Raw genomic sequence first — 15903 nt, 5'->3', positions numbered from 1 at the left:
CATTTACAGTGTTTATTTAAGAGTAATTTAAGTTCATCATGTGTTCATCTCTCCTTTGGCTGACTGTTTGTGCTTTGCAGCACTAATGATTCATATTATTTTGTATGTGAAGAGAGAAGCAGGACTTGTTCTTCCCCCACATAGCCTGACCTGTTCTTGTTCATTGCATTTTCTGACAATACTGGCAAATTTACAGATCAAACAAGTTATGCTACAAATATTTGTATCCATCACGTGACCTCATTTCACCTCTGAACTGCTGTGATACATGTAATGAACCATGTTATATCATTTTGCAAAACTGTTACCACAGAATCATGTAATCATGTGACTAATAGTATACAAAGCTGTACATTTTCATGAAACAGTGGATGAACGATACTCAGATGGCCTACTGCATCTGCCAAAATTCTGAAATGTGCAACCACTGGACACCTTACTGTCCCATAAAGCTGGTCGCACACCGGGCAAGAAGTGTCACATCACGGATAGTACAAGGCCCAGATATCGCACACAGAACACAGTGTGGCGAATGAAGGTGGCCGTTCAAAACGGTGAATATAATCAGAGTACAGACAAAAGGTTTTTGCACTTCTTCAAGAATGAATTTAATGAGTTTGGAGGTTGGTGTACAAAAAACTAGTGCAAATCTGCATTCTGAAACAACGTTAATTATGCAATTTCTATATAAAATGTGTCTTTTAGCATAGGCTGAAGTAAATAATGCTTGTCACTTGACGATTTGGGTTGAATTAAATGTAATATAATGTCAAATATAATGAGGGGCGATCAGAGGCGGGCCAGAGGTTAGAGCACCCCCCGAAGTCGTAGCTGGGTGCCACCAACAAACACCACCCAGTGGTGTGCGTACATTCATAGAAAACAACAGTTTAACATTTTAGGATTCTGTGTGTTGTCCACCAGAAGCATCCTGTGCTGCGGCCCCCTTAAGGGCATGGGAGCCGAGGAGCCATTCAATTTTAAATGAAAAAAGAAGTCTGCTAGCCGGGCATCTGTTTTAAAGTGTAAGTGCTATAGGTATAATATACAGTATGTAAGAGAGGGAAAAGGATTGGATCTCAAGCTGGGATTCCAACACAGGTCGCTATGCTCTGACTTGAGTTCTTCATAAAATGCACTCCATGCTCTGTCAGTACATGAATTTGAACACAGCTATTATTTCTGCAATTCCACTTGTTGTTGGTAGTGGTGAAAAAATTAAACACTTCAGGGAATATTATGTGTTAGAATTTGAAAAATATGCTTGCCATTGAGAATTATTATTTACCTCAGAACTGTTATTTTGCAGTTCGGGTCTCTGAATGCTTCTGACAAAAGCTGCACAGCTTGGTCTTCATCTGAACTTTGAAAACACCTGCTCAAGTTCAGCTCTCTCAGATGACAAGAACTGCTACAGAGAGCTGCTGCCAAGATCTTACATCCATCTAGGGAGAGAGAGCTTTCTCCTTGTAGACTGGGGAACACAACACACTAGACTGATTATGAATGTCAGAAACAATAAAGAAGAAATAAAAAATATATAACACTAAATAGATTTTAATATTTACTGAAGAAAATATCTGAAGTTTTCTCATGAAAAAGTAACCTCCACTCTTCAAGGCTTTTGTGGATGGTTGCCATGACTTTGCTATGTGTTTGCTAAGATGTTCAGCGTGTTTTCAGCATGTTGCTATGCTGTTGCTGGGCACTGCTACGTGGTTGCTGAGTGGTTATCACGTCCAGTATTATACAGTATGTGTTTGCTAGGGTGTTCTGAGTTGTTGTTATAGCATTGCTATGTGGTTGCATGACTATTTATTTGCTCTATGATTTTTGGGGTATTGCTATGTGGCTGCAAAGGGATTCTGAGTGGTTGTTTGTGTATTTCTATGCAGTGGCTTGGCATTGCTAGGTGGTTACTAGGATGCTGATTTATACTTTAAGGCTCTAAGGGGTTGTTACGTTGCTAGGTCATTGCTAGGCCATTGCTATGCTGTCTATTTTATTTTGAGTGGTTTCTAGGGTGTCGCTTCTTGGCACAAAATAGGTCTAAACCCAATTCCGCCCCAAAGTCTCTATGATTTTATGGTCTCTAGACATGGCTTTGGTCACTTCATCAATGTAAGTCTATCAATGGATTTGTTTGCCAGTTTTGTTATTCACAAGTCAAACCCCACTAAATACAATGACTCAAATGGCAGGCCCTAATATTTTTACTCACGCAAGTTTCTCCAGATGACATCTAGGGTCCACTAGGGTTTGAGAAACACCCTGAACTGTCCTGTCACTCAAGTGGAATGAACGCAGTATGTTCAACTCTCTCATATGTGTTGGGTTCAATGAAAGTGCTGAGAACAGGGGATCGGCATCTTCACAGCTATATTTATGTGAATATGGCATCCTAAAAAAAAGAATAGGATAACAGGAAGGACTTGATGCAGAGTCTTTGATTATTCAGATATTAAAAATGTTATGTTTAATGCAAGAGATCTTAACGGTGTACTAAAGCCAAGTTCAGACTGCAGGAAAATCTGATTTTTTCAGGCAAACTGTCCGCAGTATTACTTACAAGTGATCAAATCAGATTTGCGTGTTCAGACATCACCGACTTATCTGCATAGGTTACTTTGGCAATGACATAGGCGTACCCACATGACGATGCTTTCAAAACAGATGCGGGAACAATAGAGGTGCATCATCTCATTTCATTTCATCTCGCTCTCCAAATAAGTGCCCTGTCCAGTTGCAGTGCAGAACTTCTCCGTCGCACAAGAAAAACTCAGCGATGGAAGAGACTGGTAGATATTGTGATCTTCCGTACTGCAGTTACCGATTTTTGATGTCATCGTTGTGTGTTGCGTTAAGAGTGAGCAATTGAGCAGCCAGAGCTTCCGGACTGAGACGCATCTGAAAAAATCATTTGAAACCACCTCCCGATGTGGTTTGAATCAGATTTGGAAAAATCAGATTTCATGTGTTTTTTTGCTGTTCAGAATTTCAAAAACTCATCTCGATACAATCTGGATATGCAAAAAAAAATCTGATTTTTAGTGGCAGTCTGAACAAGGCCTATGTAATTTAGTTTAAGCTTCACTGATACCTGTTGGCATAAATGTAACATCAGAATCAGAATCAGATTTATTGCAAAGTATGCTTACACATACAAGGAATTTGTCTTGGTGACAGGAGCTTCCAGTGTACAACAATACAAACAATACCAAAAACAGCAGCAAGACATAGATAATTAAAAAAAAAGAATACAAAATAAATAATTATACACATACGTACATACACTCACCTTCATGCATACCCACATACACACACGTAGTGCAAATCTAATACAATCTGTTATGTTAAGTACAAAATAATAAACTGTATATTATGTACAGAGCAATGTAAGTAATGGCAGAAGTGGATATGTTGGATAAAATAAATAGAATTAGACTGTGAATTGCACATAATATTTGCTCAATGGGGCAATTTAATTGTTCATTAGATGGATGGCCTGAGGGAAAAAACTGTTCCTGTGTCTGACGGTTCTGGTGTTCAGAGCTCTGAAGCGCCGGCCAGAAGGCAACAGTTCAAAAAGGTAGTGGGCAGGGTGAGTGGGGTCCAGAGTGATTTTACCAGCCTTTTTCCTCACTCTGGAAGTGTAGAGTTCTTGAAGGGGGGCAGGGGGCAACCGATAATCCTCTCAGCAGACCGAACTGTCCTTTGTAGTCTTCTGATGTCTGATTTCGTAGCTGCACCAAACCAGACAGTTATTGAAGTGCAGAGGACAGACTCAATGACTGCTGAGTAGAACTGTTTCAGCAGCACCTGTGGCAGGTTGAACTTCCTCAGCTGGTGAAGGAAGTACAACCTCTGCTGGGCCTTTTTCACAATGGAGTCGATGTGTATCTCCCACTTCAGGTCCTGTGAGATGGTAGTGCCCAGGAACCTGAATGACTCCACTGCTGCCACAGTGCTGTTTAGAATGGTGAGGGGGGTCAGTGTTGGGGTGTTCCTCCTAAAGTCCACAATCATCTCCACCGTTTTGAGCGTGTTCAGCTCCAGGTTGTTTTGACTGCACCAGACAGCCAGCCGTTCAACCTCCTTTCTATATGCAGACTCATCATCATCTTGGATGAGGCCGATGACAGTGGTGTCGTCTGCAAACTTCAGGAGCTTGACAGAGGGGTCCTTGGTGGTGCAGTCATTGGTGTACAGGGAGAAGAGTAGTGGGGAAAGCACACATCCCTGGGGGGCACCAGTGCTGATGGTACAGGTGGTGGAAGTGAATTTTCCCTGCCTCACAAGCTGCTGCCTGTCTGTCAGAAAGCTGGTAATCCACTGACAGGTAGAGGTGGGAACAGGGAGTTGATTTAACTAAGTCCGGAGTATATCTGGGATGATTGTGTTGAAAGCCGAGCTGAAGTCCACAAAAAGAATCCTTACGTATGTCCCCGGTCTGTCCAGATGTTGCAGGACGTGATGCAAACCCATGTTGACTGCATCATCCACAGACCTGTTTGCTCGATAAGCAAATTGAAGGGGGTCCAGAAAGGGTCCAGTGATGTCCTTCAGGTGGGCCAACACCAGTCTCTCAAATGACTTCATGACCACAGACGTCAGGGCGACAGGTCTGTAGTCATTAAGTCCTGTGATTTTTGGTTTCTTAGGGACAGGGATAATAACGGAGCAGTGTAGCGTTTGAAGCAGCATGGGACTTCACACTGCTCCAGAGATCTATTGAAGATCTGAGTGAAGATGGGGGCCAGTTGGCCAGCACAGGAACGAAGGCACGCTGGTGAGATGCCATCTGGGCCTGGAGCCTTCCTTGACCTTTGCTTCCGAAAGACATGCACACATCGTCTTTACAGATCTTGAGTGCAGGTAGTGTAGCAGGAGGGGGGAGGAGGGGGGTTGCAGGAGGTGTTAATGGTTGTGTGAAATGAAGGTCTGAGTGCATGTGGGGTGTGAAATTGGGCCTTTCAAATCTGCAATAGAACACATTCAGGTCGTCAGGCAGTCGTTGGTCCGCCACAGGGTTGGGGGTAGGAGTCCTGTAATTGGTAAGTTGTTTCAGGCCACTCCACACTGATGCAGGGTGGTTAGCTGAAAACTTGTTTTTCAGCTTCTCAAGGGGGTCGCACACCGAACGCGCAGCGCAGCGCCGCGCCATGTCTTTAAAATTCTAACACATTATTCTCTATGAGTGTACACACACCGGCGGCGCCATTCGGCGTCTGTCCGCGGCGCCCAGCTACGGCTCAGGACCTTGTTCAAAACCCTGCCGCGCCACAGAGCGCCATTTACATAGTTGTATATTAAATGTACATTTATTTGTCTCAAATCGTCGTTAATATACATACTGACTTCACCCTGTGCTGCAATATACATTTAGTTTAACATTCCTAATTTAACAGCTTGAATAAAGTCATATTGGAAAAAATATATAACAAACATAGCCCTTTTAAATCTTTCATTTTCCCGTTGTGCCATTTTTCAATACTCTACCATACTAACCATACACTCTTTTACGGTCTATGCTCTAACCTCAGTGCGAAATATTAAAAGCATAGGCGATGTAACGTTTGCCTCTCGTGGTTACATTCACGGTCGTGTACTGCCACCTACTGGATTTACCAGGTCACAACACACTTCAGGTAATTTCTGTAGCGTAGTAGCGGAGCGAAATGGACGACGAAAAACTCATCAGTGAAGTAGGGAAATACCTTGAAATATTTGCAATAAACCACAGATTTTTCAAAGACAACATAAGGAACTCAGCAGCGTGGAGGAAGATCGCAGATGTCATTGGATTTTCAGGTAAGATTCTCTAATTATGTTAACTTACGACCTGAGGTAAAATTTTCTGTGACTGACGTTAGCAACGACTGTACTTAATAGTACAGTAAAACAACGTACAGGACAGACATTATCTTAATCTCATAATGTCCTTAAAAATAACAATATTTTTGATCACAAACTTACAATTATGATATTTCATTAAATAAATCTTCATGTTGAAATAAGACTCCAATAACATGCCACCAGTGAACCACAGGAATATTGATGTTAATTAACAATGAAACCAATAGCTTAAGCGAAAAATATGTAACATATTTGTTTTATTGAACAAACAAATCATATTAGTAGCTATAAGAAATGTTGAAATTGATTTGTAATAATACATAATAATGCTGATAATTAATTAGTGCAGTCTAATATTAATGCTAATCAAAGACTAAATTATTATGTAAGCAGGCATACATTAAGATATTAAATATTTAAATTATTATGATATCAAGAAAGTGATCAATTCTAAAATCAATTAAATATAATAAATAAATAATTAAACTAAGACTATGTTGACCATTAAACCATTTCATTCTGCCAAGATACATGTCCCTCAGAGTTCAAACAAGAGCAGAATTTGTCTCGAACTGTGTAGGCCTCCCTTGCACCACGAAGTCCACCAACAGCAGAAATGTTCTCCATCGATCCAGGAGTTGGGGCACTGGTATTCAGCCACCTCTCTACTTCCATTGGCTTGAGAAGAAAGTTGTGCAGGATGCAAGCTGACAAAATAAGGCTGTTTATTTTGTCAGGGTGTATGTTGATCCTGCTGTGCAGGATCCTCCAGCGAGATGACAAAATGCCGAAGGCATTTTCAACTACATTGCGCGCTCGAGACAATCTGTAGTTGAAGATGCGTTGTTGTGTAGATAAGTCCCTACCAGGGTAAGGCCGCATCAGGTAGGTTTTTAATGGGAATGCTGCATCCCCAACAATGGTGAATGGCATGTTCCCCAGATGCTCTGCTCCTGGAAGGTGCTGATCATCTGGTATCTCCAGCTTCTTTGTATCTAGAGCCTGCCCTATGGCTGAGCCAGCAAAGACACCCCCATCGCTTGACCGTCCATACTCTCCAATATGGACTAGGCGGAAATGATATTCGGCATCAACGACAGCCAATAATACAGAGAATGTTTTTTGTAATTAAAATAAAGGCTGCCTGAATGTGGTGGTGCAAAGAGGAGGATGTGCTTCCCATCTATCGCTCCTATGCAGTTAGGAAAATTCCACCTACATGAAAATCTTGAGGCAATATTCCTCCACTGTTGCTCAGTTGGTCTTGCTAGGTGTGTATCCATCATCCGCCTGTTAATAGCTGCACATTGTGTCCTTGATGGATTTAGCCACTGTGCTCTCCCCCATACGGTAGTTAAAGGCAATTGTTCTTACTGAATTTCCTGTGGCCAGATATCTGTAAAACATACACATTAATATAATCATTAATTTCTCCCTCTTCACAGAAAATGAGTGCAGAATGAGATGGAAGTCCCTAAGAGACAACTACATCAAGTGGAAGAAAAGACAACAATTGCCAAGTGGCTCTGGAGCAGTGCGTCAACAGGAGTGGAAATATGCTGCTGCAATTTCCTTCCTAAATATCTTCCTACAAAATAGAAGGTACTATTTATAGTAATATACTGTGAAGTGTGAATTAAATTTATTAAAGTATGATTTGAATTAGACTTTTAACTGTAAAAAAAAAAATGGTGCAAACTGTATACTCTTGTTTGTCTCTCTTTCTTTTTCTCAGTACAATCAGTAACGTTGACTTCGACAACTATGTGGATGGGTCGACCCATGAAGTTGATTTAGAAACACAAATGACTCCAGAAGAGGAAAGCCCAGTACCAGAGACAACAGGGACAGAAAGTGAAGTTTCAGGATGGCCACAGAGACCCAAGAGAAAAAAAGAGACCCAAAAAGTCCAAACACACAAATGAATGAAAAGCTTATAGACTTTTTAGCAACACCAACAGTGCCACCAAAACAACATGACGAAACTGAACTTTTCCTTTTAATTTTAGCACCTCAAATGAGGTCCTTGGGAAAAAGAGAACAAACACGGGCAAAAATAGAGATGCTACGTATCCTGGATGACCTGGATGTGCAGAGTAATCAGGCACATCATGGGCAAGGTGTGATTAGCTATCACACAGGACCACCAGTGTTTGGTAGCTGGAATGCTCCAAATTAAAATATTGTGGCTCCTTCAGCTTTCTCAACATACGATATTCATAATAGGTAACATTTGTTTGTTTTGGGAATTGTTAACCTAATTCTGTTTTATGTTAGATTACATACAGATATTGTTTTTTTATTACTGTAGAATGTGATGTTTGGGCCCACCCTTAATTAAATGTATGTGGAGGCTGGCTAGAGTGGTCAGCAATTATTATTATTCTTATTAAAATTATCTATGTGTACATTACTGTGTTATCTTGACATATGGCTCACATGGTAAAATCCATTAAATGAATTATTGTTTTGAAAATATTGTCTTCATTATTGCAACAGCATAATAAATGTAAAGTGTAAATCAGATATAAATAGGTTATATAGAAAATTGCTTACCGCAATGTTACTGCAAGTTTTTCTTTTGGCCCAATAGGTGTCCGGTAATTTATAGACATCCCTGTGATGTCAGGTCCAATGACTGACAGCAGATCCTCCATCTGCTCTGCATTCATTCTGAAGTACTGCTGGTGCTTTTCTCGACTTAATTGCAACTCCTGAACAAGGTGGTGGAAAGTGCCAAATTGTTGCCTTTTTTCATTTAGAGGGTGTACCCAAATTCGATTGCCTTTTTTTTTTTTTTAAGTCTGTGACGTAAAAGTAGCAGTGCAGCAGTTTTTTTTTTTTTTTTTTTTTGTCAGTCAAAATTGTATCTGTTTGGGAAGAATAGGAAAAACAGGGCATTCATACAAATAAGCCTTCATAGGTTACATAGGTTAAAGATACCCAAATGTAATTATGACTGTTGAAAAGGGCATAATTTAGAAGAAAATATTCGCTAGTAGGCCTACTGTAAATTATTACAGAAAAAAATTATTAAACTAAAATATAGTACATTCATCATTCACTGAAAGAAAAACGTTGCTTTTGACAGAGAGTAACCCCTAAATAAATAGCACCAGAGGGTGATACGTAACTTGTACGTAACTGCCATTATAACATTACGTTACAAAGAAATAACATATCGTCAGTTACGTATATAATAAAAAAGAATATATCAAATAACTTGTTTGGTTAACGTTGACACTCGGGTTAGCTAAACGCTAGCTAAATAAATACTATTGTATGTAACATAGTTGCCAAGACAACGGATAACGTTACAACAAAATAACAGACTTAACAACGTGATAGACACTTTTACTCGATTAACGATCAAACATCAGCTATTAAATTAACATAAAAAATAAATAATACATCAAGTTAAAACTCACCCATCGTGCAGCTCTTCTAGACTTCTACCAGGAGTTGATTCAAAATTGAGCTCGCGCGAATAGAATGTGCGCGTCCGGTGTGCGATACCTGTGAGTTGTTCTAGACGTGGCGCGGCGCTGCGCTTCTCGTTCGGTGTGCGACCCCCTTCAGAGTAGCTTCTTTTAGCCACTCTGATTTCCCTATTCAGTGTGTTCCTGGTCCGATTATACAAGACTCTATCCCCACCCCTGTAAGCCTCCTCTTTGGCATGACGAAGCTGTCTAAGCCTTCCTGTGAACCATGGTTTATCATTGTTGAATGATAAAAATGTCCTAGTAGGGATGCACATATCCTCACAGAAACTGATGTATGATGTAACAGTATCTGTGAGCTCGTCCAGGTCTGTAGCTGCAGCTTCAAAAACACTCCAATCAGTGCAGTCAAAGCAGGCTTGTAGTTCCAGCTCTGCTTCAATAGTCCATCTCCTTACAGTCCTTACAACTGGCTTTGTTGATTTTAATCATGCGATGTTGATTTTAATCATGCGATGTTACACTATTTGCAGTGAGCCATGAATAATTTATTCACGATAAAGAGACAAAGTGATCAGTATTCGGCATGTGATCTCAACCAGTCAGCCCCAATAAAGCAATATGCTCCATTATAAATCTGTACTTATTAGGCTACTGATTTGACTGAAGTCTTCAGCCCATTTCAGTGTACATGATGTTAAATAGTTTAACAAGAACAATTTGAAATGCATTTCATTTCAAATAGGTTGCTGACTCCTGATATAAAGCATTTGTGCAAATCAGTCACTTATGAGGTTCCATTTTTGGTTAGAATGCTACCATAGAACTTAGAAGGTACATAATGTTGCTGGCTGCTTATCAGCTTACCTCAGTATCTCCACTTTGCAGTTAAGGCTTCCCAGACCAACAGATAACAGCTTAAAGTTTAAATTAAACGTGGCCTCCTCCTCGATGTGAATCTCTTTGATATGGTTGGCTGGTGATGTCAGAGCTGAGGCGAGCAGAGCCCAGCTCAAATCTGTGCCCTCATCTAGTCTTAATACAGACAGAAAGACATACATTTATAGGTTGACGTCTTATGTAATTACACACATCTGTTTTCACACAATATAATCCTGAAAAAAACCCTCCTGATACTATCAGTAAGTTTGAAGGGTTATACACTTTCCCTATCCATTCATTTTTGTTCCCTGTAGGTCTTCATAATTTTAATCAAGCATATATATTTATATGGCAAATGGTCCCACATTTTACTTTTATTGTTAATTCTTAATTGTGCTTGGGCAATACGTGGTCTTTCTAGACTGGGGAAGAAGTTCTGAGTTTGGAAAGTTACAGTATGTTTTCATAGTACAATAAACTCTTATATTTCAAATGATCAAGGAAAATTCTGTTTCTCATGACATGAACCCTCTAAATACATGGTGGTGGAAACCATCATGTATGTGTCTTTCTATTGTGTTGTGTTGTTCACCTGAGGACTCTGGAGATCTTGATTACAGGCAGCAATCTCATGATGGCTTCATCTGCGTTGGTGTATTTTCTAACATCAAATGTCACCAATGAATCTTCAGAAGTCAACAAAGTAGAAGCCACATGTGACCACTGTGAAGGAGAGAATTGTGTATCCATGTTTCTTTCAAATTCGACATGGCCACGATTTGCAACCACAGGTAAGGCTAGGTCAAGCTCTTCCAAACAGCGAAAGAGATTAACTGAAATCTCATATAACGGGTTCACCTGAATTTTCTTTACAATGTTTAAGACTATGTCCTCTTTCCTCACATCACAAGATGAATTTTGGAGAAAGATGGACAGGAGGTTTTTGCTTGGTCCTGCAGATATACCCAGGAGAAAGAGGAGAAATACATCTAGTTGGCCAGTTTTGCTTCTAAAAGCTCTATTCATTGCCCTTCTGGACATCTCCAGTGACACTGTAGCGTTGAGCAACTTTTCTGCTCTTTCTGCCAGTGTAAAAGACATTACATTTCCATTGCTGGATTTGTAATGCACAGCAACATAAAGTGCTGCAAGGTACTCTTGGAAACTGGGATGCATGAAGCGGTATGTTCTCCCTAAATTCATCAGTTTCTGTTCTCTGAAAAGCATGGGCATATTCTCAGAGAGCTTGGCAGGATGTATTGGATCAATATCTTTCTCTCTAAAGTCCTTTTCCATAAAGGTCAACATGTCCTTTTCTAACATGTGCCAAGCCAGTCTTCCTAACTTTAGGATCTCCTCAGTGCCTAATCTAGTGGATCTTTCCTGGAGAGCTTGTCTTTTCATTTGAATCAGGATGAAATGTGTGAACATCTCTGTCAATGTCAGTGGTGGATTTGTGTCAGTGGTGGAATGGTTACTAAATAGCTCTTCCAAAACAGTGGCAGCCATTTGACCAAAGAATGGCAAGGAACGCATGATGTACAGGGTCCTTGAAGACTTCACATGAACGATCGCTCTTGCAGCAATGCTTTGGTCATGTACTTCTCTCTTGATATGTTCTTCCCACTGTAAGTCATCAAACCCATGAACTTCAACCACCCGCTGTACATGTTCTGGAGGAATCAGATCTCGATTTTTGAGCTTTGAGGTCACCAGTATCTGGGCAGAGGGTATAAGATTTCCTCTGAGGAGGTTCACAAGCAGGCAGTCCAAAGAAACTGGTTTCAATGGATTGACGCATCTCTTGGCATGCTTAAAATTAAGAGGGAGTCTAAACTCATCCAGCCCATCACATATAAAGAGGACTCGAGCTTGTTTGAGAGTTTCCAGGTCTGGTATCTTTGGAAAGAGCAAATCCAAGAACTGTATCAGGCTGTATTTATTCTTATACAGAATATTCAGCTCAGACAGGAAAAGAGGAAACACAAAATCAATGTTGAGGTGCGTTTTGCCATTTGCCCAGTCTAAAACAAGCTTGCCCACAGCTGTTGACTTGCCAGATCCAGATATCCCTCTTATCAGAATGGTGTGGACAGGTTCTTGTGTAGAGGAATGAGGATTTAGGAGATCCTCATGATTAATCACATTCTCCTCTTTAATCACCTCATTAAACGGCCTTTCCAACTCTTGCATCTCATGAAACAATTGTGCATCCGAATGTGTTCTCTTTGACAAATACATCTTCAGTGGAATGTAAGTTGTAGCATTCAGAATACCTTCATATTGCCTTCTTAACGTGTCTTGCAGTAAAGATCTCATAGTTTGGATCTCTTCTGTAGAATTTTGTTTAGCAGTGAACAAAGAGCTGGAAAAGTCAGATATGTGTTAAATGTTATTGACCACCATCAGACAATACAAGACAAGACAAGACAAGGCAAGGCAAAACTTACGGTGTCTTTTTGGACTGATTATTCATTGTTGTTTGGTCTTGAGGAGTTTTTTCTTCTAAATTGAATTCCATCGTACTCGATACTGCAAAAAAAAAAAAAAGTGAAGTATGTAATTTCTCTGCCAGTAGCATCCTAAAAGCTGCGTTCCATTTAGCTAAGCAGGTTTTTTTAAACTCTCCCCCTTCTGAACTAAAGCTGCGTTCCATTTAAAAGTCAGATGTTGGATATTCCTTCTTGATAGCTCTGATTTCCCACCAGAAAGGCATTCCATTCCCAGATGCTCGGAAGATGACGTCTAGCTAAACAAAACCGCAATGCTCCCATTGGCTTTCCATTAATAAGTGTACAGAATCTCCTTGCAACCAAATTGTTAAATGATGTTGCAATGATAGGATTTGTCCTGCAGGTGTACGATTATAAAAAGAGGGAATAATTCATTTAGTTTTGAACACCTGTCTCTGCAAACATTTTCTAAACAAGTTTTATTATCATGTAATGTAGGAACCTAGACTCGTTGGATTTTTAATAAAAGTGAATGTTTATTACTAACTCTTGTGGCAGGGTAAGCAAAAGACAGACACAGTGGGTGTAGCATCAGCATTTTAAATAATAATCAACATAAAATGTTCAAAAAGGGGAACAAAAGTGTCCAGGGTAGTTAGTGTCCAAACAAAAGGGGGATTTGCTCTCCTTGTGTTGCTCTGGGGCTATGTGAAGCATAGCTGGTAATGAAAAGGGTAAGGTCCAGGTATAATGGACGAGCCCAGTGGCCGCAATGTGCTCCCAAGCTCCTTACAGCGGCTCAGCTTCCCAGGGCCACGGCATGTGAGGAAACAACGACCGGGCCTCCTGGACCGTTGGCTGCAACGTGTGCTCCAATCCAGTGGCGCATCTCATTCACAACAGACCCTTCCCGCTCCATTCCTGGACCTGCAAGGACTAAAGTGTGAAGAGACCATTGTCTCCAAGCAGAGGTGAGCTCTGTTTTTAAAGGCATCAATGATGAGGTTCCATTAACTTCAGGTGCGCCTCATCACACACTGCTAAATGGGGATAGTGAATGCGCCCCTCCTCTCTCCTGTTTCTCCAGTGGTGAGCCTGGCTGAAGAACGGCCCTCTGAAGAGGCGGGTGATGATGATCCGAGAGAGGGGCGTGTCATTCTGCCACACTCTGTGCATTTTCCTATGTGAAAACAAAGTTGAAGAGTTCCGCACGAGTTTCCAAGTTGGAAGTCTGAATTTAAGTGTCATTACATTACACTTTTCCTGTTTTGTGAATCTCAGCATAAAGGTATCAATATAATTTTAGTTTAATTGAGGGAAGAACAAGCGTTGCATCATTTCAAATAAACCTGGCCAAAAAGAACATGTTTTTGAGTTTGTTGCTGTGGTTTGAAAACTTCTAGCTTGCTAGTGCAAACTTTCAGGAAAACTTTGCACCAGCTGTAAAACATCTTCTTACTGCCATTAATTGATTCACCTGCAATTGAATGCCATGAGTAATGTAGCTTGTAATTCATTTTACCCAATCTCTCATGAACCTCCCCAAATTAGTCGTATGAGTTTTGATCATCTTATAAAACAACTATGATCAGTCCTATACTGAACAAAACTGGTTCAGACCCACAAATACTTGAAAATTACCGACCTATCTCCAATTTACAATTAGTTTAAACTTTTTTTAGAAAGGATAGTTGCTTCTCAGGTCCACACACATCTAACTAATAACCTTTATGAACAGTTCCAGTCAGGTTTCCGCTCACATCACAGCACTGAATCTGCTATGGTCAAAATCACTAATAATCTGTTAATCTCAGTTGATGCAGGACTTCTGTCTATACTCATTCTTCTTGATTTAAGCGCAGCCTTTGACACTATCTTACACAACATGATTTTAGAGAGATTAGCATCCATTGGTATTAGCGGCACTTCTCTTGTTTGGTTTAAATCTTATCTCTTTGGCCACACTCAGTTCCACAGGGATCTGTCTTGGGCCCTTTATTATTTATTATATCTTCTACTTCTCGGCTCTATTTTTAGGAAATCTGGAATCCACTTTCACTGCTATGCAGATGACACCTGGCTCTATCTGTCCACCAAACCATTTCTTCTCTCCCACGACTTCCTTTCATAACTGTTTAATTGATATACAATCGTGGTTTTCTTGTAACTCTCTCAAACTCAATAGTAATAAAACTGAGGTTCTTCTTGTAGGTACTAAGCCTAATCTTGCCAAATCAAAAAGTTTTGCTCTGACCATTTACAATTCCACTGTAATTCCCCATTTGAAAGTTAAGAGTCTGGGTGTCATTCTGGATAGCACTCTTTCTTTTGAAGCACATGTAAATAATTTTACTTGGTCTGCTTATTTCCACTTGCGCAACATAAATCGTCTTTGCCCCTCCGTCTCAAAGGCACTTATAAATAAAATGTATTATTATTATTATTATTAGTCGTCAATGGCGAGTATGACTCTAAGCTCCACCTTTTTTTGACGACAACATCCTTTTCCGGTTTATTTATTCAACCAGTTGAGATCTGTCAACATTAACACATTGAAGTGCAGAGTTACAGAGCCAGTGCAAACTTAACAAGGGATGTCCCGATACCATTTAAAAGAAATGAAATAATCAAGTACGAATAAGGATACTTCCTTTTGGGTTTTTTCATTTATTTTTTCTAAATACCATATTAGCAATTTATTTCAATTTTATCATCAAAATCATTTCTAAATAAATTAATTCATTAAACCTTTCATCAAATGAAATCAATTAGTTTTCAACATAATATTGTATTATTTTTATGAAATTAAGTGCTTTTATACAGAACCTCACAGCACAATACAAAATACAAGACTGCAGTTATTCTTGTCAAATAAAGTACTGCATAACGTCTAGGTTACTGTCGTAACCTCTTTTCCCTGATGGAGGGAACGAGATGTTGTGCCGAGTGAAGCGACACTAGGGGACTTTCTTGAAGGCCTCTGAACTTGAGAAAAGGCCAATGAGAATTTGGCAGACAGAATTTGCATGTCCCTCCACCGGACTTACGGGTATAAAGGGAGGGAATCATGCATCGGTTCATTCAGGTTTTGCACTGAGGAGCCGACAATAAGGTTCGGCCATAGCAGTGGCTCGTTCAGCGTCGTGGTCAGGGGGACACAACGTCTCTTTCCCTCCATCAGGGAACAGAGGTTACAACAGTAACCTAGACATTCCCTGTCTGTAGCTCACTTCGATGTTGTGTTGAGTGAAGCAACACTAGTGGTCTCTATT

General features: G+C 40.2%; 2 protein-coding genes across 3 annotated transcripts in view; one reads left to right on the top strand and one right to left on the bottom strand.

Annotated features, from left to right (window-relative positions):
• Nucleotides 1-15903, top strand: part of LOC127650070 (syntaxin-12-like) — a 232927-nt gene that overhangs the window by 167584 nt on the left and 49440 nt on the right. The gene's annotated exons all lie outside the window — the stretch shown is intronic.
• Nucleotides 1-15903, bottom strand: part of LOC127650065 (NLR family CARD domain-containing protein 3-like) — a 45323-nt gene that overhangs the window by 6118 nt on the left and 23302 nt on the right. For both annotated transcript variants that reach the window (XM_052135257.1, XM_052135256.1), the window contains exons 2-6: nt 12629-12710; nt 10771-12543; nt 10164-10331; nt 2222-2401; nt 1289-1474 (exon numbers count right to left, since the gene is read on the bottom strand). In XM_052135257.1, the coding sequence (XP_051991217.1) occupies nt 1289-1474; nt 2222-2401; nt 10164-10331; nt 10771-12543; nt 12629-12699 (2378 nt within the window). In that variant the 5' untranslated portion in view covers nt 12700-12710. The remainder of the gene's footprint in view (nt 1-1288; nt 1475-2221; nt 2402-10163; nt 10332-10770; nt 12544-12628; nt 12711-15903) is intronic.

This window comes from Xyrauchen texanus, chromosome 10 (genome assembly GCF_025860055.1).
Source record: "Xyrauchen texanus isolate HMW12.3.18 chromosome 10, RBS_HiC_50CHRs, whole genome shotgun sequence".
NCBI classification, from domain to species: Eukaryota; Metazoa; Chordata; class Actinopteri; order Cypriniformes; family Catostomidae; genus Xyrauchen; species Xyrauchen texanus.
This window is presented reverse-complemented; position numbering and strand designations above follow the sequence as displayed.